The sequence below is a fragment of the Bacillus rossius genome, chromosome 10, assembly GCF_032445375.1.
Source record: "Bacillus rossius redtenbacheri isolate Brsri chromosome 10, Brsri_v3, whole genome shotgun sequence".
NCBI lineage: Eukaryota > Metazoa > Arthropoda > Insecta > Phasmatodea > Bacillidae > Bacillus > Bacillus rossius.
In genome coordinates, this window is record NC_086337.1 from 55,513,581 (window position 1) to 55,540,476 (window position 26,896).

Consider the following 26,896-nt stretch of genomic DNA (forward strand, 5'->3'; position numbering starts at 1 on the left):
ATTACTTGGATTATGCCATAATTCGCAAAAATTATACAAAATGATTTCTGTTAAACTCTGTGCTCTCGTTTCGATATCATCTCTGATATCAGTCAATAGATGGCCATAAGAACTCCCTTACAAAGGAAGTAGAGACAGTACACTAGCGCACTCTGACAGGACGCTTATTGACTGAACCGAGTGTTACTGTCAAGCGTGGGTCTACCAGAATAGCATCACAGAATTTTAAATTTTAAATTTAAATTCGTGTAAGTTTCGCGTGACTTTTGCCAGTGCGGTGCAGTGTTAACGGATTTAATCGAGAGCTTTTAAAAAATTAATAAATAAAAAAAACACTCATAGGTGAGTAGAAAGTATTTTTAAAAAATAATTATCTAGAGTATTAATATTTCAATTTGATTTCGGTGTCTTTATTCGGTTGTTTCAAAAATTGAAATTGATTTATGTTTGTGATATTTAAGGATAACGTTTTAAGAGTATTAACTTTATAATTTTATATCGGGGACATTCTGTGGTTATTTTATAAGTAATAATTGTATGTATTACTTTTGACCGGAAAACTGATTGACCTGTGCTAATAGTTTAATAAGTAATTATTCTTTATGTACTTTTTTTTCAATAAATATTAAACGATTTTATGTCTTCCAAGTCTATGAAATAGACCAATTTTAAAAAAAATCAGATTTAAAGCTATCCATTCCTAGAATATGCTAGAATATATAGAATTACTAAAATATATTCATTGCCCCCCTCCAAAAATATTTTTAGAAATCTACCATTGTTACCAACAAATGTAAAGCATTTGAACATTTGAAGCATACTGCAGGCAGAGTGCTTCTACCACCCACTCCCCCGCCCTTATTCAATTAAATAATGCGTACCTAAGCTCTTGATTTTGGGCACCTAGCTCCTAAACAATAGTGGCTTAGTTCAAAATCCTGTTAATGGTCACCGGAACTTTCGCAGGCTTGTTTTACATAAAGAGGTACTGGTTTTCATTGTGTTTCAAGTCTTGAAATAATGAAACTGTCGCCGTTGAAAAGATAACTATTGTGAGGATACTTCTGTACTCCTTTGCTGGAAGTATAGGAATAGGCCCCACGTTTGTGTGACAGCAGGGCCGGTGCAAGGTAAATTGGCGCCTAGGCGAAAAACCTTAATGCCCCCCCCCCCCCCCCCCCAGGACACCCCAAAAAAATTTTCTTTGCCTCAAAATACATCACGTAAGCCTAAGATTTTGTCAACAATCAAATGTAAGAAGGCTTGTGTTTTTTTTCTTTCACTTTTTTACTTATTACAAATCATAAACAGGTCACCGTGGACTTTAAATAAATTCATATATCAATATAAACATTCCAAACTGTTATAAAAATCCATTTTCATCTAGTTTCAATAATCGTTAAACATATTATATCAGCTGTTATGTGTCGTGCTGCGCCGCCCCCAGCTACTTGGCGCCTTAGGCGGTTGCCTAGTTCGCCTGTGTGGACGCGCCGGCCCTGTGTGACAGTTAATTCTGTAGAGCTACTTCCTCTGTGTAAAAATCCAATGCTTAGAAAAAAATCAGTTCCTGTGTTAGTACTTCTAAGCCACAGTTAGATATTTGTTTGAAAGTAATGGGTATGGATATACTGGTAATGATTAAATTATAAATAACATATAACAACACACTAGCAATTTTAATTATTTATGAAAAGAAATATCTCAGGTTTATTTTTAATACTAATACTTATTTATTACTTTCAAACTTCCTAACCATAGATTGGCACTGAGAACACATAAAAATATCAAATGACTGGAGTGACGATGCGCACATTCTTTTACTAAGCACATGTCTTTAGTTCGGGTTCGAAGATATTTACACAGTTTCAGTTCAAATATTAGGGTTCTTAAAAGTTTTTACCTCGGCTAGATAAAATTTACTTATGTCGGTAGAGCTCTGAGAATCTCGCTCGTCAGACCACTAGGTGATGACAATTGTGTGTAAAAAAAATAAATTATATAAAAAAATAGATTCTCGTAGATAATATTACTTTAGTTCAGTTTATCAATGTTTATTTTACATTTAAGGCCGCGATGTGACGATGTGTAGGTGAGAGAAGTGATGATTGACACAGAAATGGAGTAACTGACTTACATTTCTTACTCACGTATAATTCACTCCTAATTACTTTATCCTTTTAGATAAAGCCTTATAAATGCTTGTTTACTTCCTAACAATGCAAATCTATCATCCTTACTTGCGGATGCCTGTATTTTCCTAGCTATTTTGCAGGATATTTTTACGCCGACGTCTTGTAGGAGTTCTCTCTTAAGCAGGCCATTACATTCTTTTTCAACCTTCTTCAATTAAGTCAGTTAACAATGAGTGACGTATTTCAAACAACGGCTCGTGATTGGCCGAAAACCAAAAACAGTTACATTATTTAACGTCAAACTAATAAAAATCCGCGCGCAATAATAGCGCGGAACACAAAATCTCTCATTAATTTTAAATAAATAATTACTGAAATATCATTTTACACTAAGTAATAACGGCGTCAAATTAACAGTTTACCGTTAAGAGTCATTACCTCCTTAGAGGGGTCTCTGCAATTGTCCATTTCAAACGTTCATTTCAGTCCATAGAACAGCAATTACATAGATATACACTTTAAAATAAATAGGTACCGTTTTCAAATAAATAAAATATTTACATAGAGTACCTAAATCAATTAACATAAATAATTTCTTAATCTGGGCGAAAACATTAAATGTTACGGTACAACGGACGTAGGATAGGTCGGGCAACTTCCTATCCTTAACCTTGGATAACTCGTTCGCTTGTTGAAGCTAGCGGAGGCCTGCGAACTAACGTCGCTAGTTGTGGGCCTGCGAGTTAGGAGCGATGCAGGTAGCACCCATGCCTCCACTGCTGCTATGCGTCTAACCCGACTAGCATTGGTGCCTCGCTACCCCCTTCCCCTCCGCTTTCCCATTGGGTCCGGAGAAATGTTGGGGATTCTGATGACGCGACACTTCAGATGCCTACGAGATATCCCAAGGGCAGACCGTTGATGGTGTATAAACGGAGAGCAGTGAAGTGAAGATGGTGAGCGACCATTTGGCGAGCGATAACGGGCGGCGAGAGTCGGATTTTGTGTGCGTAAATTGGTGCATCGGGGACTGAAGAATCCGGGTGTTGTGTGTGCGGCGGACGAGTGAGTAGCGAGATGCGGTGTGTTGGGGCAGAGGTCCTCGGTGGGATACGAGTGTGGAGAGGCCACTGTCGAACCGAGCTCCAGTGGGGAGATCAAATTGTGAACTTAATGAAAGAGTGATCAATTCGTGGACTTACAATTAGATTGTTATGTCTTTACTAATAGTATAAATTTAGGTAATAAATAAAACTGAAATTACTAATTGGTCTATCCTTTCTGGATCAGTTTTCCCACTTGTAACAAAATGTTAAGTTTAGGTGTTTTTTTTTTCCTATTATCTTAATGTTCCAATTAATTACTTTCTAGTAATTTGAACATATTCGCAAATGTAAATTTGTCTTATTTTTTAAATGTCTAAGATTTATCAGCAGCTTAAAATAATGATTATTAGACCCTTTTCCGTTAAAAAAATAATAATTTTAATTACACTGTTTTTAGAAAAATGTCAACAAAAAAACGCATACCTTCTCTACCTCTTAAAATCAGATGAATTCGTAAACCGAAGTAGAGTATGAGTACATTCCCGTACGTTTAATGAATCATGAAAGAGATCACATCGGTATGCATTTAAAATTTACCTTTTTCCCAATATTACGTATGCCAAATTACAATGTTTTAGGATAAATTTACAAATAATTTACAAATAATAACTAAAGTATAATTTTGGTTAAGTAAGCTATAACTTACAAAAGTGTATTACTTGTTTATTAAATAAGTATTACTAATGACTCTAACTTAATCCAAAAAAACCTTTTTACTGAAGTTATTTATTAGCCTTATTTCCCAGATGCCGCTACTCTAAAAAACTACCAATTGTGAACCTATTCTAGATTATGTAATCAATTTAGCTTATACACCTTTAAAACTATTTAAGAATCCTAATTAAATGATTAGTCCCCATAAGGTCTGCTAAGACCACTCAGTTCTTCAGTAAGGCTAGGTTTATTTAAGATTTGTCCTGAATATTAAATTGAGTCTTGGAAATAGGGTATGTCTTAACTGTGTAGTCTAGCATTTGTGAATAACTGATTGTTTTACAAACAACTTTACTTTTTATTGTACAAAAAATCTACAGATGGTTTAGAATGGTTCACAGTTTTCAATCGATTTATTGTAATAATATTTTAGCTCCACACAAAATCTATAAATTGTATAGAGGGAAAGGAAAACCAAGGATATTTAATCACACAATTTTTTAGTCATTTAGTTACTCTTGTTTGATGAATTAGTCCACTTTATGGATATACAGTGACGTAATTACTAGGAAGCGAAGCACAGTACGAGGTTAGATCACGAGATGTAAACACATCTGACAATGTATGCTATGTTGTAAACACGTATTATTTATTCCTGTTATACTTTGTGCTAAAATATCCGTTTAAATTTTATCATAATTTTATGTATCTAAATATTCGTACAATAAGCTGTGAAAATACTTTGTGAAAAATACGTCAATCCTAGAGCACAGACATCTCGTAACTGCAAATATTTTTGCAGGAAATAAGTTCAAATATTAAAAAAAAAAAAAAAAAAAAAAAAAAAAAAAAAAAAAAAAAACTCACGTAAATCCTTTGTTTCTGTCTTACGACATGACGTAAGCTTACGACGGCCGAATTTGGGCGTCTTGAGTTAGGATGGAAGCGCGGTATCGCCTCTAAGCGCAAAGCTCTGAACTGGCGCGCGGTCTCCTCCTCGTGTATGGAGTAGCTATGAAAGTTGAGCGGTGACCATAACATGGCGGAGAAATGAGGATAAAGGTGTAATGCAAGTCCCTTTAGTGCTTAAAAGATATGTACCGGGTTGTTTCGTGGCGTTTTAGGAATTTCCACTCCCCTAAAAATACAATAAAAAATGAAATACGGAAACAAATAATCATCCGCCCTTAGCGTATAAGCCTTAATGCTTTACGTAAACAGACATCACTCGGATATGTTGTGCAGTTTTCAGACCACGTGGTTTCCACTGGAGCCCGGGAATGTTATGACGGAGGTATACGAGATCCGTAATGGCCCTGCAGGTCTGTAGGGGCGATGCTGAGGGAAGTAGACGTGGCAGGGAAGTAATGGCTGATGGCAGTGATCAGGCCTGTCCTGGGACATGGGCTACGACCTGGGTAGAAGGTAAGGAGTCTTGGAGGGACAGAGATAGCGTGAGGAGCAAGCTGAGAGGCTGTGAACTGCAGCAGTTATTACCTTAGGGGGAAAGGGGAGCACATTCCAGTCGAAGACAGGGTTTGAAGTGAGGGGTGGGTGGATCGTGGATGTTGGGCTATACGAGGTGAAAGCAATAGAAGAGTGTGCAGCAGTCAGGGTGGAGGATATTTGTTAGGGGGATGGGGGAAGCTCCTGGCTCAGTAGCAAGTCCGATTATAAAAATTATAGGACTGTGTTACTAATATTGTGATATCTTTTACTATTCCTTTGATGAGAGATGCATTAATTATAAGTATGTTTCAAACGTAGTATATAAATTTATATTATAATGGCGTATAATTAAACAAAAATAAAAAAATAATAGAACTATCTTGTTCTCAACCCCCCCCCCCTTCTCCCCCCCCGAGATTTGATATTCTACTGGTAATAATTTACTAGTTTTGCTTGGAAATAATTTTGATTTTTCACCTAGAACTACGCCAAAGTTCATACGCCTCCTTAATATCCTTAAAAAGGCCTTAATTTGTCTGAAATTGATTAAGGGCTCTTGAAAACCCTTAAGTTTCCTAATAATACTTAAAAACCTCCTTAATAAAAACTGATAACTTGCAAGTAATAAATAAATGTTTGTATTTTAATGTTCTTTTGTTTTCGAATTGGCAGCAAACAACGCTTTGTGTATGCCCAGTAAAATTGGAGAATTTCGGACCACTGTAATTACATTTCTTAAATTAAAAAAAAAATTATAGTTTGTAACTTACCTCTGAACTAAAAATGTTTGTGTTATTTTCTTACGATTAATTTTTTAAGTAAATATATTTAGTGATAATAGTAAATGGGGTATAAAATTCAGATAGACACTGCTTGGATTATATGTGTTCCAGGGATAATTCTTACATTAGGGTGTTTTTGTAAGAATTGAATTAACCAATTAAATTATTTTTCGTGCATTAACTTTTTAATTGTTTTTTTATTTGAGGTACTTTTGTGATACGAGGTGTGGCTATTAGATAACGAGACTGTCGCTGCTACAGAAGAAGGACGCATGCGCCAGACGCCAGCTGCCGACAGCGTGTAGGGTGAAGCTTTCTCTTTAGAATACAGTGCCTCTCGCTTCTGGGGGGGGGGGGGGGGGGGGGGGGGGATCAGCCTTAGCCTTCGTTTACATCGGAGGTTGTTTTTGTGTTTCACCGAGAAAATGTTAAGTGTGACATTACAGCAACATATTGTGAAATTTCACATGAAACCTGGAAAAACCGCTACTGAAACTTATAATTTATTGAAGGAAGTGTATGACAATGAATGTTTATCGCGTGCATGTTTGTTTGTGTGGTTTGAGCGTTTTCAAGATGGTCGAGAAGATGTAGATTTTTTACCCCCGGGTTGCCCTTCCGCGTCAAAAATGGATGACAATATCGAAAAAAATCGGTAATATGGTTCGATCTGACCGTCGGTTAAGTATTCGTGCGATTGCTGAAACTGTAGGAAATTACAAACAATCCGTACGGCAAATTCTACATAACAATTTCAACATGCAAAAATCGTGTGAAAAAATGGTGCATAAAATTCTCACGTTTGAACAACAAGAAGCTCGCAAAATTTTTTTTACTGAAACTTTGAATGCCATTGAAAATGACCCAAACTTATTTGAAAGGATAATAACATGTGACGAATCTTGGTTTTATTATTATTATTATTTTTATGATTACCCTGAAACGAAGCGCCAATCCATTCACTGGAGGAGCCCATGTTCACCGAGAGCCAAAAAAAAATCTCCAATGAGCAAATCATAATTCAAAGCAATGATGATTATTTTTTTCCCCGATATTCATGGGATTGTGTACCTTCACTGGGTTCCTGAAGGTCAAACTATTAATCAACATTGCTACCTACACGTTCTTGCTGAACTCCGTGAAAGAATAAGGAAAAAAAGACTCGAATTATGGAAGTACAAGTCCCAGTGTTAGACCGCCCGTCTTACTCGCCGGATCTTTCACAGGGCGACTTCTGCCTGTTTGCCTGTTTCCCGAGGCGAGTCCTGCGTTAAAAGGAACAGTATTTAAGTCCGTTGGAGCTGCGAATGAAAAAAAGCGGCACGCGTCCTGAAGGACGCTGACAGAAGAAGACTTCCGGCACTGTTTCCAACAATAGAAGATTCGCTTGGAGCGATGGGGTGTGTATTGAAGGTGATGAATAAGTAAATGTGTATGAAATCCGCATTAATTTCTCACAGCGTTATTCTCGTTGCCACACCTCGTATTACAAATGGTGTTCTACCTCTCGATGGTGACGAGGCGATGGTCGAAGAGGGTGCGAATCATGGACACACTCGGGGTTTCACCCCGTCACACGCAGCAAGTGGTTACCAGGGTGTCCACAAGGAAAAAAATATTTCGTACCAACTTAGGCGAGGAAAAAGTACTATATTTGAAAAAAAATACTAAATTATAATTTGTTATGGTTTTAACCATTTAGGAAGTTATAACGAAATTACAATGCTGTAACTTAAATATCACACCACACACACATACATTCCATAGTTTTTAAAAATAATCACGCTTAATAATAAAACATATTGGAGTTACTGTAATATTATTATATTAAAGAAAAAAAGTACTAGATCTGAGCGTAAATGTACTAGACCACTAAAAAAGTTATAAAAGTACTAGATCTAGTAGGAAAGTACTAACTGTGGACACCCTGGCTGGCGGGCCCACCCCTCCGGGGTGGGGGGGAGTTGAGTCCCCCCTGAGAGCGGTGTCGCGTAAGGGCCGACGCGCGCCTGTATTGATTGCGGCTTGCCCCTGGGCGCGGCCGGCAACAGGCGGGCCGCCCCCGTGACTCAGCCCCCGGCTCCGTGGGGGCGCGCCCCCCGCCAGACACGGTCGATACGCCCCTGCCACACCGTCAACTACATCCGAGGGGTAGTACTGGACGGAAAATGGCTTCTAATTTTTTTTTTCACCAAGTAAATTTGGACATATATATCCAAAAATATTTTTTAAATCATGTCACACACCGAGTTTATTTTTGGTCTGAGCTATCTCAAACTTTCCAATTTTAATGTAATTTTGAAACTTCATAACACATCACAGAATAAGATGGGATTTTTGAGCTTGTTATACTATTTGTGCGTTTATAAATTTTTTAACATATATGAATTTCAAACACAATAATATTCGTTACACAATAAAAATATATTTTTTTTAGTGATTTTATGAAGCTATAGGAACATAATTTCGTTTTTACACATAAACTTATTTCGCTTACGACATTCTTATTCTTTTTTTATTTTATTTTTTATTTTTCACCTTTTTAATCGCCCATAATTTGTTCGCTACTTCAAGGATTTGTAGAGACAATAACGGATATCATTTCCGTTTTCGATATGCACGATTTTGACTGGCTGATTGCATCCAACATCCAAAATATTTTAGAACCTTTCCTACATGCGAAATTTTTTGATGGAAACTCGAGTCAAACAATTTGTCAAACAAACGCGACTGCGCCAGTTGACGTTTTCGGTGACGTCATGACCCTCCAGCTATAGTTGACACAACATATTGGAAGGTGTTGGAAGTGAAAAATTTGACAGTGTGTCAGGGCCTAAAGACGACCACCGGCATTGTAGCGGGGTGTGTGCATCTCGTTCCTCCCGCCTTGTGGTTGCGACCTTGACTCTGTCAGCGAACCTACATCACGTGTGTCTTCTACGGAACAGTACCTGTTAGTTAGAGACCTGCAAAATTCGCGGATTCATTCGGTTATAGGCTAGAATTCAAACACATATACCTCTTAGATAATTTTGCTATTGGCTTACTGTTCATCTGGACGAATCTCAACCAGTTATAAACCTTCAACCAAAGAAGGATCGAATCACATACAAACCAGCTGAGACGACTTAAAAGTCGGCAGCCAAATGAACTTGCGTTATTTGCCCGAGTGTATACTGGGGTATGTGCAGTCTATCCTGAAGGCCATCGAAACCGCGAATTTTGCAGGTCTCTACTGGTAGTGTATAATCACGACCTGCTCTGATCCCGCAATAATCCTTACTTGCTGCAAGTTATTTAAGAACCATCTAATTGTCTTTCTGAAAAGAGGGAAAACTGTTCGTTTCCCTGGGCAGCTGGGAGTGTTGACACGACGCCCCAAGTCCTCGTAGCGAGCTGATAACCGCCCCCAGAACTGGGGCGTGATCCAGCCACGATCATTTCTCAAGTACAAGGATTTGCAGGCTAGCCTGTAGCTGAATAGAAACGTATATATTTTTATTTCTGGTCCCCCAACAATTAGTTGATTAACAGCTAGGTTTCGACATGGTCTGTATTGTACTTGATAGTCAAAATATTACACAAAACCCAGTAAAGTCATAAATTTGTGCAAATATAGTTCATGTAACTGGTTTCCACTTCCAGTGCAGTTAACGGTGAACACTCTCCCGTGGTTATGATCGACGTCAGTTAAAAATAGTTCACTAATTGTGACTCGAAGTTCATTTCCCCACATGTATTCTTGCACATGCACAAAATAAATATATCTTCCAGCAACACACAATGACTGATTATAATTTCTGTTGTTTCATAGACAGCTTCTAAGCAGTTCAATGGAATATATTGTAGTATTGAATATACAGTGAAAGCCATTCAAGACCAAACGCTTCCACTTATGTCAAATGCTGTTCCAAACGAAAATCTTTCAGTCCATCGTCTTTTATTTTTTCCTTCTTCGTGCTAATAAATTCCTAACATAACTACACTCAAAGAGCAATACATCACACTACCAAGAATTGTGATTTTGCAAATACAAAATGCCTTACGAGTAATATATTTACATCCTATGGTTGCAGTTAACTAAAAAATCACAACATTTATCATTATTGAGTGTAGATATTTCTCCACGGTGAGTGAGCAGCTGCCGATATTGCGTGTGTGGGTGTCGATGTCGGGGACGCACCACAACGCCGAACGTCTAATAACGCCGAATACCTTAACGCCGAATACCAAATTGACTACAACGCCGACAGCTAGAAAATTGCTGTGTACCACAACGACGAAATACATTAACGCTGAAAAATGTCATTGCAGGACTGCCACAAAGGTTAGGTTAGGTTATGCTAGGCTAGGTTAGGCTAGCCTAGGTTAGGTTAAGTTGTGGTATTTCGGCGTTAAGATACATTTAAGAAACACACACAAATTCATTCAGTTTTTAATTTTGCTCCTGTGGGCCCCCCCCCCCCCCCCCCCCTCCCCGCAGCAACATTTTTCGGCGTTACTGTATTTCGGCGTTGTGGTACACAGCAGTTTTCTAGCTGTCGGCGTTGCGGTCAATTTGGTATTCGGCGTTATTGTACGTTCGGCGTTGTGGTAACGACCCGTCGATGTCGGTCGGGGTGTTGAAGGGAATGGTCATGTCGAAGGAGTCAGGGAGGTGTGCCAGTCACCCTGGGGGAAGTTGAAACGAGGGAGTTGAGGATCCTCGTGGGGGGAGGTAGCGGAGAGAGCCGATGACAGGGATGTGGTCTGGGGGGAACACGCGAGATACTGGAATGGTGTCGGGCAGGGTGTAAGGTGGGTGTTGGAGGCGCGTGGAGGGAGAGATACAGGTGTTCCTGAGCAGTTGACGAAGGTAGCTGCTCCAGAAGGGGTGGGTGGCACTCCCGTAAGGGTCGTGCCGCCCGATGACAACCACGTGGTCGGTGTTGTGGAGGAAGGTAGAGGGGTTCCAGGACCTCCGCGGAGGGGAAGCCTAGTTCTGTGCCTGCCCGAACACGCCCGAATATTCACCTTCGGCCAACCTCGGGTTTATATTTCTCTGTTTATTTTAATTTAGCTATACTAACATAACTAACCGTCCATAGTGTTTTAAAGTGTTTTAATATAGCTAACCTAACCGACCACTTTTAATATTTGAATTCATTTTTTCCTGCGCAAAAATAAAACTAATCCCGAGGTTGTCCGAAGAGTGAATTGTTCGGGTATAATCGGGCAGAGACAGAACTCTTTTACTTACCTTCACAACATGTTTCAACACCTTTGCAAGAGCCCTGCAGACTTCTGGTACGATTCGTGAGATGCTGGGTTCCGAAACACGAAACAAGTACATCAGAGACGCGTAACTGTCGCCACTTGCGAGAAATCTGAGTGTTATCATTAATCGCACTTTTGTTGGAATTGCTTCACGGAAGCACTTTGTTATAGTGGGCATAATCTTCTGTCGCAAAATGTCGGAGTCTTCCTGACTCATCCTCACAAAATTTCTGGTGTGCGTTGTCGTCAGCACACAATTTGTCATAAAATTCGTTTTGTCTCTCTTGTGGTCTAATGAATAATTCGCGCCTCCACCACCGGGACCGTTTCCTCCTGCAAACATTCGCAATCACGATATAAGCTGCAGCCGCAATAGTCTATAAAGACATCCTTGTTGACCGGAATTTGCCAGGAAACTGTCGATTCAGTGGAATTGCGTTTGTAACATGCTACACGTTTCGACAAGGAGCGCATGCGACACATGGCAACACATGTAGCATGCGGCACCAGACGACAAGCCGCATGCTATACACGGCGACAACTGTCGTCACCCGCATGCTACATGTTGCCAAAATATTGCCTCAGTGGAATTGAGGCTTTAGGCTTCTCTCCGCGGAGCCTCAGCGGCGGGGGAAGCTCGGAGGTGGCGACGATGGCGGGAGGTGTGAGAACTGAGCAACAATGCTACTCCACCGCCCCGGGTGCCTGGCTGCGGTAGCACTGCGGGACTCGGCTGCATCCACGGTGCCGTTCCACCTGGACGACCCAGCCGCCGAGGTTTTTCATTTGGCGGTATCCTGAGGACACTGAATCACCACCCGGCGGAGGGAGATTGAGGGCTGGTAGCCGGCTGCGGACCGTTTTTTTGGAACAAGTATTCGTGGTCTCCTGCATCGGAGGTGTAAAAGGATGTTTTTTCTTCTTTGAAACTGGAAAGGGTGAGAGGGCTGGTGAGATCTCCCTGGGAGTTCGGCGGCGGTCAGGAAAGGTCAGGCAGCTCTGAAAGACGATTGCAGGAGATGGATGGCATTCGTGATGAGGTGTGGGAGGTTTTGGGTGGGGCTGGAGTATGTTTGGATGAGGATGGCTGTTGGTTATTCGTGTGGTACAGTCGTGTCTTCTGGGTTTCGGTTTGTCCTGCGGGGAAGTGGTGGAGGCCGCATCCAGACAGAGTGGAGGCAAGGCGAGTCGTTGGAGGCGACAGATCCGTGTGGCGGCGCTTGAATGTTTGTTTTCTCTGGTGTTATGAAGCCATCTGAAATGTTAATGTCAGGTGTTTGCACTGGGGTGACATGGTCGTGAATTTAACTATCTGACAATTAATTGCTTAGTAACAGAGACTTAAACCGTGCTATGAACACCTAATGCAGTTTTGCAATAAAATTTCATTTTCGATATAAATTAGTAGGATATGCTAACTTTCTGGTATGCCACGCCACACATTATTGTGGATTACAAAATAAAGTGAATAAATTTTCACTGATTTTTTTTCCCCTGATAATACTTATGCATTACTTCTCCCAATCACTATAACTGTGTTAGTAGTATATTATGAAAGCTACCATCTAGCGGGCGGACCCGAAACTACTTGGAGAACCTAGGTTTCAAGTCACGGCAGTTGAAGTTTCCACCCCATGGGACAAGTGTGCCACTGTCGCGGCGTGCTAGGAGCTGCGGCTGGCGACAAAGCTGTTCCAGCCACTGGTCTCTCCCCGCTGCATCTCGCGTCGCCATGGCAACGTCGCCTGGCAACTGCGTCGCCAGGGGTGTCCAGGCGCTCCGCCCAGGGCTGTCCAAAGCCGCAGCTGCGTTCTCACTCTGCGTGTTAACACACGGCCACTCTAGAATACATAGGAGACCGGAAAAATTCGCGGATTCATTTCGCGTTATGCTAGATTCGAAACAACTGTACCTTTATATTGCTTCTGTGATTGGCTTACAGTTTGTCTGAAGGACTTTTAGCCAATGGAAAAACCTTCAACCAAAAAAGTATCGAATCGCAAGCGTCCCAGTCGACAAATGTCACGAGTCGATAGCCAATGAGCAGGTGGCATTTGCCTGAGTATGTAGGGGGTTGTGGAGTCTATCCTAGAGGTAAATGAAAGCCCGAATTTTTCCAGTCTCTAATAATACATCACCATTTATTTGCTTCCAGAGTTTTCAACTGTGAAGTTTCTCTAAAAATAATTGGAGTCAAAACTCAATCTCAGGAAGAAACGAAACAATTTTCGATTCAAAAATTCGTGTACCTTTCTCACTATAAGTGAGACTTAAAGAACTTGTACGGGGTGCCAGCATTACCAAAAAAATTCAACTTAATATTGCTATCTAGTTGAGTAGTGTAATAAAAATGTAAATATCAAGAGTTAGTATTCTAGATGATTAAAATATTTGACTAAATGTTATTTCTTTAGTATGATACACAAATTTATACACTTTCAGTTTTCATATAACTAGCTGACCGTGCGAATATTTCTCACATGTCGTGATCAAACAATAATTACGTGGAAATAAGTAAATGCAAGTATTTATTAATGAAAATATTTTATTTTGAAGAGAAGTAATATCAGTCTTATTGTAAAAAAAATCGTTAAATTATGTATATAATATGTTTAACTGTAAAACATTTAAAAACTAGACATTAAAAAAGACACTGACTTTGGCAGATGTGATTTTTTTAACTTTTTCATTTCACAAAACGTATTTGAAAACAATGTTAGTAATTATAATGTGATTATCGTTGACTTTTTTGACCGTATGTATCTTTAACACAAACATAAATATCACTGAATTTACGAACTCGTGAAAAAGCCACGTATGAATGTCCATGCGAAAAAACAGGATCTGGTAAATACATTGCTATATAACGGGTTACGTTCATATAATTTTATTAATTTGTGTGATATATTACACTTGCATATACAATTTAAAAAATCTTACTAACAGCGGTCATGTTAGTTAAACAAATTAATAGATGGCACCTCCTACATGTTAATTGAATATATTTTCATTAGGAATGCCATTAACATATGACATTCCTAATGAATATATACTTTTTATAAAAAAATGTAATGAATTTTTTTTTACAAAAATATTTATTTTAAACTACATATTTGTGTATTTTTCGTCAACAGAAGGGAACACAAGCTTTGAAATTATGTTTGAATCTTAAATTTTGATGAAGAATTAAGTGATATATGGCGTTTCCACAAAAAAAAAACTATTGAGAAATAATGTGTTTAATTTTTTTTAACGAAAACCTTAGTTTTATATGTAGACTTTGTCGTAAAACAGTCGGTGTTACGCAGTGATGCTGCGATGCCGTGCTGCTGTGACGCTGCGACAATGTGATGCTGCGACAGTGTGACGCTGTGCTGCTGTGACGCTGCGAATATGTGACGCTGCAACAATGTGATGCTGTGCTATTGTGACGCAGTGACAACGTGACGCTGTGCTGCTGTAACGCCGTGACGCTGTAAAGTTATGACTGTGACGCTGCGACGCTGCGACAATGTGACGCTGCAACAATGTGACGCTGTGCTATTATGACGCTGTGACGCCGTGACGCTGTAAAGTTATGACTCTGTGACGCTGCGACAATGTGACGCTGTGACGCCGTGACGCTGTGAAGTTATGACTCTGTGACGCTGCGATAATGTGATGCTGCAACAATGTGACGCTGTGCTATTATGACGCTGCGACAACGTGACGCTGCGACAATGTGACGCTGTGACGCCGTGATGCTGTAAAGTTATGACTCTGTGACGCTGCGACAATGTGACGCTGTGACGCCGTGACGCTGTAAAGTTATTACTCTGTGACGCTGCGACAATGTGACGCTGCAACAATGTGACGCTGTGCTATTATGACGCTGCGACAACGTGACGCTGCGACAATGTGACGCTGTGACGCCGTGACGCTGTAAAGTTATGACTCTGTGACGCTGCGACAATGTGACGCTGTGACGCTTTGACGCTGTAAAGTTATGACTCTGTGACGCTGCAACAATGTGACGCTATGCTATTATGACGCTGCGACAACGTGACGCTGCGACAATGTGACGCTGTGACGCCGTGACGCTGTAAAGTTATGCCTCTGTGTCGCTGCGACAATGTGACGCTGTGACAATGTGACGCTGCGACAATGTGATGCTGTGACGCCGTGACGCTGTAAAGTTATGACTCTGCGACAATGTGACGGTGCGACAATGTGACGCTGCGACAATTTGACGCTGTGACGCTGCGACAATGTGACTCTTAAACAATGTGACGACGCGACAATGAGACGCTGCGACAATGTGATGCTGTGACGCCGTGACGCTGTAAAGTTATGACTCTGCGACAATGTGACGGTGCGACAATGTGACGCTGTGCTATTGTGACGCTGTGCTGCTGTGACTCTTCAACAATGTGACGCTGTGACAATGAGACGCTGCGACAATGTGACTCTTCAACAATGTGACTCTTCAACAATGTGACGCTGTGACAATGAGACGCTGCGACAATGAGACGCTGCGACAATGTGACGCTGCGACAATGTGACGCTGTGACGCCGCGACAATGAGACGCTGCGACAATGAGACGCTGCGACAATGAGACGCCGCGACAATGAGACGCTGCGACAATGTGCTATTGTGACGCTGTGCTATGGTGCTATGGTGACCGTGCTGCAGGATGAGCGAGCCGGAGAAGAGCGAGAAGAGCGAGAAGAGCGAGGACAAGCAGGAGATCGAGCAGGAGGAGCGCGACAAGATCCTGAACGAGGAGAACAGGCGGGAACAGGACGGCCCCGAGGGACAGGGCGAGGTGCAGAAGATGAGGAAGGCCCTGGAGGAGTGCGAGCAGGACCGAGACAGCAAGCGGCGGCCCCCCATCGGCGGCATCAAGATGCCGGGCTTCCTCAAGAGCAGGTCGCGCGACAAGTGCAAGGTGGGTGCTGAAACAGAACTCAAATAATTCCGCACTCAGTACTCAGTGTCGGACACAGGGAATATATTTTTTATTTAGTGGGGGGGAAAGGGGGAGGGTGGATGTGGTAAAAGTAGAAAAAAATTAAAATTTGAACACGTCCATTAAAATATTTTTACATTACTCATTACTATTGACACTGACACACTGATGTATGGGCCTGCAGTACTAGCTGCAGGCGATGTGGCTTCTCACACAGTAACATTCTGCCTTCACTGATTTTTTGTAAAAATGTTTTTCATAATTCTGTGGAAATGGGATGTCCCCTTTTATTAAAGACAACCCCCCCCCCCCCCCCCCCTCCTTTCCCAATCAGGCGTCCGCCACATTATGTTGGACGCAGGTTTTATATTGCTGTGTTGTAGCAGCGCTCGCGCTGTACGTATCCTCTGTGTTGCCAACCTAACAGACATGCAGTTTTGCAACGAGTTGTGGCCACGCCTGCAGTGGCACTTCATTGCCCAGCAGCCAGCCAGTCACGTGCAGGCATCGCCGCAGTGTCTTCAGCCTATACCTCAGAGTTGAGCACCGGCCCTAGTTGAGGTCAGGCCGAACAAGCCAAGCCTTCTTTTCACAGACGAGAGAGCCAAACTTCCGATCGTGCATCTTCGTTTTTTTTTTTGTTCATTGTAAAAAGTTAGGTTAGCCACATTATAAATACTTTAAAACATTGTGGACGGTTGATTTGGTTAGGATAGCTACATTAAAGATACTGTGAAATCATGTAAACGGTTTCCTAGCCCTGGATAGCTACATATTAAAAAGATATTTGCTAAGCAACCATAAAATGGTTTTACAGTATTTTAAATGTAGCTATACTTACCTAATATAACCAACCATCCACAATGTTTTAAAGTATTTATAATGTAGCTAACCTATCCTAATCGACCGCAAAATTTAATGCCACGCCGGTTTATACAATGAGATAGAACCGGGGGGGGGGGGGGGGAAGCGAGCATGAACTTAGGGGAACTTCGTCTGTGAAATGAAGGCTTCCCGAACAAGCCTGAACTTAGGGGAACTTCGTCTGTGAAATGAAGGCTTCCCGAACAAGCCTGAACTTAGGGGAACTTCGTCTGTGAAATGAAGGCTTCCCGAACAAGCCTGAACTTAGGGGAACTTCGTCTGTGAAATGAAGGCTTCCCGAACAAGCCTGAACTTAGGGGAACTTCGTCTGTGAAATGAAGGCTTCCCGAACAAGCCTGAACTTAGGGGAACTTCGTCTGTGAAATGAAGGCTTCCCGAACAAGCCTGAACTTAGGGGGACTTCGTCTGTGAAATGAAGGCTTCCCGAACAAGCCTGAACTTAGGGGAACTTCGTCTGTGAAATGAAGGCTTCCCGAACAAGCCTGAACTTAGGGGAACTTCGTCTGTGAAATGAAGGCTTCCCGAACAAGCCTGAACTTAGGGGAACTTCGTCTGTGAAATGAAGGCTTCCCGAACAAGCCTGAACTTAGGGGAACTTCGTCTGTGAAATGAAGGCTTCCCGAACAAGCCTGAACTTAGGGGAACTTCGTCTGTGAAATGAAGGCTTCCCGAACAAGCCTGAACTTAGGGGAACTTCGTCTGTGAAATGAAGGCTTCCCGAACAAGCCTGAACTTAGGGGAACTTCGTCTGTGAAATGAAGGCTTCCCGAACAAGCCTGAACTTAGGGGAACTTCGTCTGTGAAATGAAGGCTTCCCGAACAAGCCTGAACTTAGGGGAACTTCGTCTGTGAAATGAAGGCTTCCCGAACAAGCCTGAACTTAGGGGAACTTCGTCTGTGAAATGAAGGCTTCCCGAACAAGCCTGAACTTAGGGGAACTTCGTCTGTGAAATGAAGGCTTCCCGAACAAGCCTGAACTTAGGGGAACTTCGTCTGTGAAATGAAGGCTTCCCGAACAAGCCTGAACTTAGGGGAACTTCGTCTGTGAAATGAAGGCTTCCCGAACAAGCCTGAACTTAGGGGAACTTCGTCTGTGAAATGAAGGCTTCCCGAACAAGCCTGAACTTAGGGGAACTTCGTCTGTGAAATGAAGGCTTCCCGAACAAGCCTGCAGAGACCACAGTTGGTCAAAACAGTCGCAATCTATCAAACCATTCGATATGAAGGCGTATCTACCTTTTTACCCACCGGAACAACTTGTAAGCCCATGCACAATGCACAACTCAAGGCCACGGAAGCCCAGGGTTGCGCACCTCTGGCGCTGATAGAGCTGACACGTTCAGTCGGGGAGCTCACAATACGCGCGGGTGAACTCTGGTCGGGGGCATTCATGGGGGAACAGGACTGCCCCCGCGCACTTGCTGCAGCCCCCGAACTAACTCTTTTCCGAACCAACACTTGATCTGTTTCCACGCCCCCAGCCCAGTGGCGGATCCAGAGGTTCGCCTCGGAGGGGGCACTCTAGGATTTCAGAATAGCCAGAGAAGAAATGTCTTAAAATTACTAAATTTGTATGTAATCTACTCACACTACACATAACATCCGACCACCAGATGTCATGATTCTACAAGAAATTCATTAATTATATTAAAATATTTTATTGGTTTCAGAAACAATCATTTCTGTCGGCAATATTAATGCAGAAGACAACTGTTTTTGGGGGGGGGGGGGGGTGCACCTGCCCCTGGTAACCCCCCCCCCCCCTTCTCTTGGATCCGCCACTGCCCAGCCACACGTGTTCTATGGGGAAAAAAACGTGCTCGAATCAGCTGTGCATTCTGGGAAATAATTTCGCACCTTGACGCCTTATAAAAAAAGGGGTGACACATTGAAGTCACTTCTGTTTTTTTTGGGTCACAGGCTTATACGGAAGACTAAATGCAGCCTACATTCGAAATACAAGTTACAAGTACCAGGAAATGTACGCAATATTTAATTTCTGTTGGGCGGAGGGGGGGAGATTGAACCACTTTTCCCGTTGTTTGCTTTCAAATTTCTTTCGTTTTGTTTGTGGGAATTATAGATTTTGATAATTTATTTAAGATTTCAAGGAGGCCTTGGCATGTATGAGTACGCCAAAACTAATCGTCCATCGTTAAGAGAGTAATCATCAAATAAATCCAGCCTAAACCGCCATGGGTACCCTTGATCAGTTGAGTATCCTATAAGGTTGCCATAGGCAGGAAGCACTCGCCCTGCCAGCTATGCCGTCGGCAGGCTAGACGGGTCCTCGGACAGGGGGAGGGGGGACCCCCGTGCGCGGCCAGACGGCACGACCGGTGGGGTGGCCACCCTGCCGTGTCCTGCAGGAAGTGACGTCACCGCGCCTGCCCTACTTCCCGCTCCTCGCTTTGTGCCCTGGCGCGAGGGTGTGAATCCTCGAACATTAGCATACATTACACATTAGCCTTGCCAAGTACTTGAGTGACCTGCAACCACCTTAATTAAATTCTCCCTGATGCAGCCAGGCCTGTATTCCCCTATAAACAGTCAAGCTGATATCGCTGCCAAATTTTATATTTTCTGCTTTCCTGTGTATTTGTAATACAGAGATTTAAAAGCGTAAAGTCTTAATTCTATAATCTATCACAAAATGGTGGAGAAAATACCAAACTACAACAACACACGAAGTGTAGTCTATAGTCACCGCAAATTATCCATAGTTACTGCACAGTATGCATGAACTGCCATTAAACAATAAAATTCACATAAATTTATTTAAACTATAACAGTTGAAATCAGTGTAGAATTATCCGAAAACATTGTTTAGGCTTTTTTCAGTAACATTTTGTAAATACATAAAAAATAATTTTGAAGTTACAGCAAAAGACAAAATGAGAAATAAAAGTATCACTAACACAATGCAATATAACTGCAAAGAGACAACTTCTTTCTCCTGAAACGCTTATAAATTAAAACAATTCTTTGCATAGAGAAATAAAATAAATCTGTAAGCTTGTAGCCTTACAAAGTACGTACACATGTATATGAATTGTGTGCATCTATATCATTATGCAACTTACTATAACTGAAATAGATATCCTAAATGTTTAAATTAAGTAGCAGTGTGATCAGTTTGGCCCTAAAATCCCCCTCTACCCACTCAGTACTGGTCTAGTGCCAGGAGTGTGCCTGAGTGCTGGAAGGACCGTGTGTGCAGGACGAGGATCAGGACGTGGAGGAAGGCAAGGACCTACTGCAGGACTCCTCCGTGCCCGCCGTGACCACCGCGCACGGCAAGGAGCGTGACGACAAGGGCGCGGCAGGCAGCAGGAAGCCACTGCTGGCCTCCATCATGATCAACAACCCTTTCGGCAAGAAGAACAAGGTAGAACATTTACCATTGAGCTGCATTAAATGAGTTACTAGCTGCGAAAATTTTTCAGAAATATTTGTATGCTAACACAACCTGGTGTGTCAAAATAAAAATTTTCGTTTGGGTTGTGAATTGTTTTAGATTGAAATTTCTTTTTCAGTAAATTTTCTTGTAATTATAATGTAAATTGTTATTAGTAACTAAAAAATAAAACATTAGAAGGATTAAACAACTGACTGGTCTCATTTATGTTTGTAGAGAGTGTCAAAGGCTTTGTAAGGACGCAAGGATATGACCCACTTGTCCTTTAATGAACGTCTGCATTGGTAATTTTGAGAGTTTCCATTCAACTATTGAGTCAACAAAAATGTCTTGTAATATTTAAATTGCCATTTTTTAAGAATCCTTTTTGATTTGTTTTTTGGGAAGGTATTAAAAAAAATTAAATTTCTTAACACTTGTACATTTAATAGATTATTTCTATTTTTTTCCTTTCATAAAAAAGAACTAGACAATTAGGGCTGGCCTCAGCGAAGGTGCCACGGAGTGCCTCAGGGCCGGTGCTTGTGTGTGGCCGCAGGACGGCGAGCAGGGGGGGGCGGCCGGCCTCGCCTCCATGGAGACCCTGGACGACAGCTCGGTGCTGGAGAAGGCGGGGGACCAGGGCGACGACGGCATGGAGAGCGTCAAGCTCGACTCCGACGTGAGTGTGCCTCCCGTCTCGCACTGTTCAACACTTCCACTTGTATATGCTTACTTGGTTTCTTAGTTCAGTTTAGTTTTCTGTATTCGTTCCTCTCGGGCGTGCGCAACCTAGTCCAGTGATGGCCTGCTAGCAGCCAGGGGGCCGCATCTGGCCCGCTTCGTTGTTTCTAATGGCCTGCCTGAACAAGCTGACAATAAGAAAAATATTAAATAAACTGTCTTTTATCAGACATCTTTTTTTGCATGCATGTAGAATAAGTTGTCAGTGGATGCTTTTTTTTGAGGCTGCTATATTCTCACAGAAATCCTATAAAATATTATTTATATTTCTGTCATAGTGTGTGGTTGTTTCACGATAATTATTCTTAGATGTGGAATTTTGTAGTTTTTGTAAAAAAAAAAAAAATTATGATGATTATTTTTAGTTTCTTTATAACATGCTGCATATTGTATTTAATGGTTACCCTAAAAATTAATATGACATAAAAAATAATTTTTTGCACAAAATTTAATGTTTATTCATAATGGTCTGACCCTCTGACTGTTTTAAAAACTTATATTTGGCCCAAAAAACAATAAAAATTGGCCATCACTGGCCTAGACTCTAACAACTTTCTACTAGTGCCTTGTCCAGTGGTGAACCTGTGTTGCTGGCAAGCATACTAGGGTATTCGGAACCATACTTAACTGATTTTCAGAACCAGGAATTTCTGTACTAGACTTTAACGGAACCGAGAATTCCCGCTACTTTGGGTACTAGGTGGTTTATTTTATTAATGGTGCAGCTGTGGGTGATTACAGTAGTAATAGTTAGTTTTGAATGATTAAACAAATTTAATGACCAAAAATTAAAGAATGATAAACATTTTGGTTACAATTTTTTGTTGCAAAAAGTATTTACTAATGTGAACAAATCACTTTATTCTCAGCCTTACTCTCAATCTTTAACTTTCGAAAAAAAATATTCAAACAAATAATTATTTTAACGCATACAAAAACCCAGCATTATTAACTTAAAATTTATATTTGTCCTTTTCATAACAAATTTAAAAGATAAAATATTGTTATTTAAAGAACATTGGCTTGACAACCACAGGCACACACAGAGCAGTCGAACACTGACCGGCGCGGCAGACTCACTCCCTTCATCCATCGCCAGAGGAGAATATCAAGTGAAAGCAACCTTAGCGCTCAAAAAAAACACAAGTTTATACTGTCACTGTCAAGTCCCGAAAGTACCTGAAGACCCGGGAATTGATTTGAAATACCCGTTTCTTTTACTATATCAGAAGTACTTGGGAAGTACCGAAAGTACCGGGACCGGGATTTCCTAGTTCTGAACCCTACAGTGCGCCACCGGCACGCGCAGGGTATCTGTTGGCTGCAAGCCCAGGGTCACTCCCCCCCAACGGAGCAGCGGCGGAACGCAGTAGCGTCGAGGGACCGACTGGCCGTTGGTGGAGCCCCCACACCTGCTCTCTCAGCGCACTGCACCGTGTGTTTCAGGACAAGCTGGACGTGGAGAAGGGGGACCCCGGGGACGGCGCCCAGAAGCCGTTCTGGCCCGTCCGCTTCGACGTGCGCAACAAGTTCCACCTGATAATATGTGAGTGTGTCGGTAGGAGTGAGGAGTAACATTCAAAAAGACACTGATTTTTTGAAGAAAAAAAAAATTTTATATGTGAATGCATATTAAAAAAAATTATAAAACTTTATATAACAGGTGAATCACTTAAACATGCACTGCATTTACATGTTTGAAATTTACAGAATTTAATTTTAGACAAGTGTGCATATTTGCAGCTGATATACAGACTATAATCATTAATAGACTGTGTATTTCTAAAACAATTAGTGTCATTTTTTTCAAAATAATAAATTCTATTGATATTAACAAAATAAAGCAAGATAGAAATGAGAATGTTGTTGTTGGTTTTTTTTTTTTTTTTTCCCCAGTATTAAGGTGCAAATAGTTGATGATTTAATGTAATTTGATCATTTTACATACATGCATTTATGTGCTCCATTTAAATATGTATTTAGTAGTACCTGTGCTATTTTTGAGGGTTTTGGTTGTTCTTAATTCTCAAGAAAACTCATCTTACATTTTGTATGGTTGTGTATTTACTGTTCTATGTATCATCATGGTGTCTTTAGAAATACAAAATTAAATAATCAAAAAATTATCAAATGTTAGAGTGACAACATAGATATTGTTACCGAGACTCATGTCGGGCATGTTTTGTTTGCTGTATTTGTTTTACCGTTGGCATGACGTGTTACATGAGGGTAGCGAGATGAAGCTTGCATGCAGGACAGCCGGGGCGACGGCGAGTGTGCTCGGCAGGTGCCGCGGTGGTGTTCTTCGTGCTGCTGGTGGTGGTGGTCGCGGTGGCCGCTTCGGGCCAGCAGAGGACCTGGCCGGCGCCCCTGGACACCAGTCCCTTCGCCACGGCCTACACCACCTGCGGTCCGGTGCAAGGGTGAGTGCCGGCGTCGCGGCAGGGAGGCCGGGGTGGTTCTGGTACCGCGGGCTGCCAGCGGGCAACGGGAGCGTGACGGCTCGGCGCAGGTGGGCGGAGGGCGGGGCCTACGTGTTCCGGAACATCCCATACGCGGCTCCGCCGGTGGGCGAGCGCCGGTTCCTGCCCGCGCAGCCGCTGGACGACATCAGGTACTGCTGGAACGGCACCCTCGCCACGCACGCCCCGCCCAAGCCGTGCCTCCAGGCGCTGGCCAACGGCAGCCTGCACGGCTCGGAGGACTGCCTCACGCTGGACGTTTTCACGCCGCGCGTCGGCTTCGAGAACCCCGTGCCGGTGGTGGTGCTGGTGGCGGCGGATACGCTGGCGCGCGGCAGCCCCGTGGACACGCCGGCCCCCGGGCTGGTGCGCGCCCGCGACGTGGTGCTGGTGCGCCTCAACTTCCGCCTGGGCGTGCTGGGCTTCCTGGCGGCCGAGGCGCTGGCGCAGTCCGTGCACCCACCCACCGCGGGCGACTACGGCCTGTCGGACGTGCTGGTGGCGCTGCAGTGGCTGCACAGCAACATCCAGGTGCGTGCGCGGCTCGCATCTGCTGCAGCGCCGTTAGTGATGGTGCAACGTCCAGAATCTCTTTTTTCGTTTCATGTTCCATAGACCCCAAACCCATTGTCAACTCAAAAGGTTTATACAAATATAATGTTTTAAGGTTATGATAACTACCGTAATTTTTCCACAAATCACTTTCAAACTGACATAAGAAATACAAAACTGAATAATATTCATTAAAACAGAGGTTGAATGACAAACCTAACTAACCTACAATGTACATACCAAATTTATTTCATTTTTTTTTTTAAAAGCCTTCTAAATAATGTCTAAAATATTTGTCAAAACAATTTTTGATAACTACAATTATTATTGCAAGGTGTTTGAAAAAAAACCTGGTGTTGAAAATAAAAAAAAATTTTAACATTTTTTTATCACTTGCACTATCAAATCCATGCAAATTTATTGTAAGTCTTCTAAATATTTTGTTATCTATACTGCAGCAGATGAAATTTAGTGGTTGAAGGAAATATTTCTCAACTCTCTTACTAGCAATAATAAGAAATTTAAATTCCATATTGTAAACTTTCTATTTTATATAAATTTTAATTAAAATCCATTATCGATACAACAAACCATCATTGAAAGAGGAGAAAACTATTTAAAGGATAAATAGTTTCATAACTTTTTTAGTAGGCATAGTATCATATTTATTGAAAATTTTTGTAAATATTAATATTACCAAAATATTTTGTCTGAAACATTTTTTTATAATTGCAACCCTTAGTGCTTTGAAGGTCTTGGTTTAATACTTTATTTATGGGGACATAAGGGGTAGGTTATGTATTATTTTCATGGGAGTCATTCTGCCGAGAATGGTGAGAATATTCTAAAAATTCTATGTAAATACTGGATGAATAGAAAACATCCAAACATTTTGGCTGCATGGAGTATGTGAAAATGTTTGATATTTATTTATTTTTTATTTTGGAGAATGTATAACTTGTTTTGTACCGTAAGTTTTTAAAATTATCCAGAAGTTTATATAATGCTCTGGATGTTTGCAGAATGTTCCAAACGAAACAGGAACTTAGAAATCTACTTCTGCCTGTAGACTGTGTCGAAAGGGACTGCTCTCAGGAGATTTGGTGTGAAAATAAAATGTTTACGTTTGTTACACTGGACCCATGACAGTGTTGGCGTAGCCACCTGGCGGAGGTGAACCAACTGTGAGACTGAGTGAGGGTGTGCGAAGGCGCTAGTGAACGTGTTGCAGGCGTTCAATGGGAACAACAACTCGGTGACGCTGCTGGGGCATGGCGCGGGGGCCACGCTGGTGACGGCACTCTACGTGCAGCCGCGCGCGCGCCGCCTGTTCTCCCGCGCGTGGGTGTCCGGGGGCTCGGGCGTGCTGCCGCGCGAGGGCGAGGGGTCCGGCGAGGCGTACGAGCGCTACGTGCGGTCGCTGCCGTGCGGCCAGGACCGACCGCTCGCCTGCCTGCGCCGCCTGGACGCGCGCACCCTGCTGGAGCGCGTCCCGCCCGAGTGGTCCAGGCCGTTTGAGCGGCTGGACGAGCCGCGCCACTCCTGGCTGGTGGTGGACGGCGTGTACCTGCGGGATGGCTTCCAGGACGCCTGGGCCGCCGTGGAGGGCCTGCCCGTGGTCGTGGGTGAGTTGTCGCCTTCACGTCCGTCATGTCATTGCTCGAAGGCTCGTGCTTGCAAGTCGCCATACAATCAGTTTTGTTTTTTCCTATCAGTAGAACCTTTCCTATCCTTGTCAATACATAAGAAGAAGTGCAAACAGTATGCTGCAGAATATACATAAGAGTATTTAAAAGGGGTAAACACACAAAGATTATTTGTGGCAAAAGTATCATTTTATTTATTGTCAGTGCTCTCTTTGCTGTGTTGTAAAATTTGCATGCCTCTCCTCATTTTTCCATTTTATTATTCCCTCTATTGTATTTGCCGAGCTGTGGTGCTGACCATGTGAAATGTCAGTGAGGAGCGTGTGTGACGCCAGCGTGCCGTGCGCAGGGGCCGCGGCGCTCGCGGACGTGCCGAGCGTGGAGGGCCCGCCCGAGGCCTGGGACGCGGACGACGGGCGGCTGGTGCGCGAGCGCCTGGCGGGCGGCCCGCTGGCCCAGTGGGCGGAGGAGGTGGTGCGTCGCTACGGCGCCACCTGGCGCGGCTACGTGTCTCTGATGTCGGACCTGCGCACCGTCTGCCCGCTGGCCGAGCTGGCGCGCCGCCAGCCTCGCGCCGCCTTCTACCTGGCCAACCACACACGCCCGGGTGACGCCCGCGCCGACCTGGACGCCATCCTGGGCGTGCAGGCGCCGGGCGACGAGCACTTCGCCGCGGCCCTGCAGGAGCTGTTCTACGGGTTCGCGCGGGGCTCGGCGGGAGCCCTGGAGACGCTGTACGGGGAGGGCGGCCCGCAGCACAGGCGGGGCCGCGACTCGGTCGTGGTCGTGGGCGAGCGCGCAGTCAGGCACTCCGACCTCCGGCACTGCCCCTACTGGGCGGCCAGGGACGCCGTCCGCAAGTTCGCCCGGCGAGACTGA

At 42.9% G+C, this 26,896-nt stretch overlaps 1 protein-coding gene across 1 annotated transcript; it reads left to right on the forward strand.

Moving 5' to 3' along the window:
* The first annotated feature begins 188 nt into the window (after nt 1-188).
* LOC134536354 (neurotactin) lies at nt 189-26,896 on the forward strand. Its single transcript, XM_063376106.1, has 9 exons — nt 189-342; nt 16,055-16,310; nt 20,437-20,604; nt 21,173-21,295; nt 22,804-22,903; nt 23,645-23,780; nt 23,870-24,350; nt 25,603-25,996; nt 26,367-26,896. The coding sequence occupies exons 2-9, from the start codon at nt 16,056-16,058 to the stop codon at nt 26,894-26,896; spliced, it is 2,187 nt and encodes a 728-aa protein (XP_063232176.1). The 5' UTR covers nt 189-342; nt 16,055.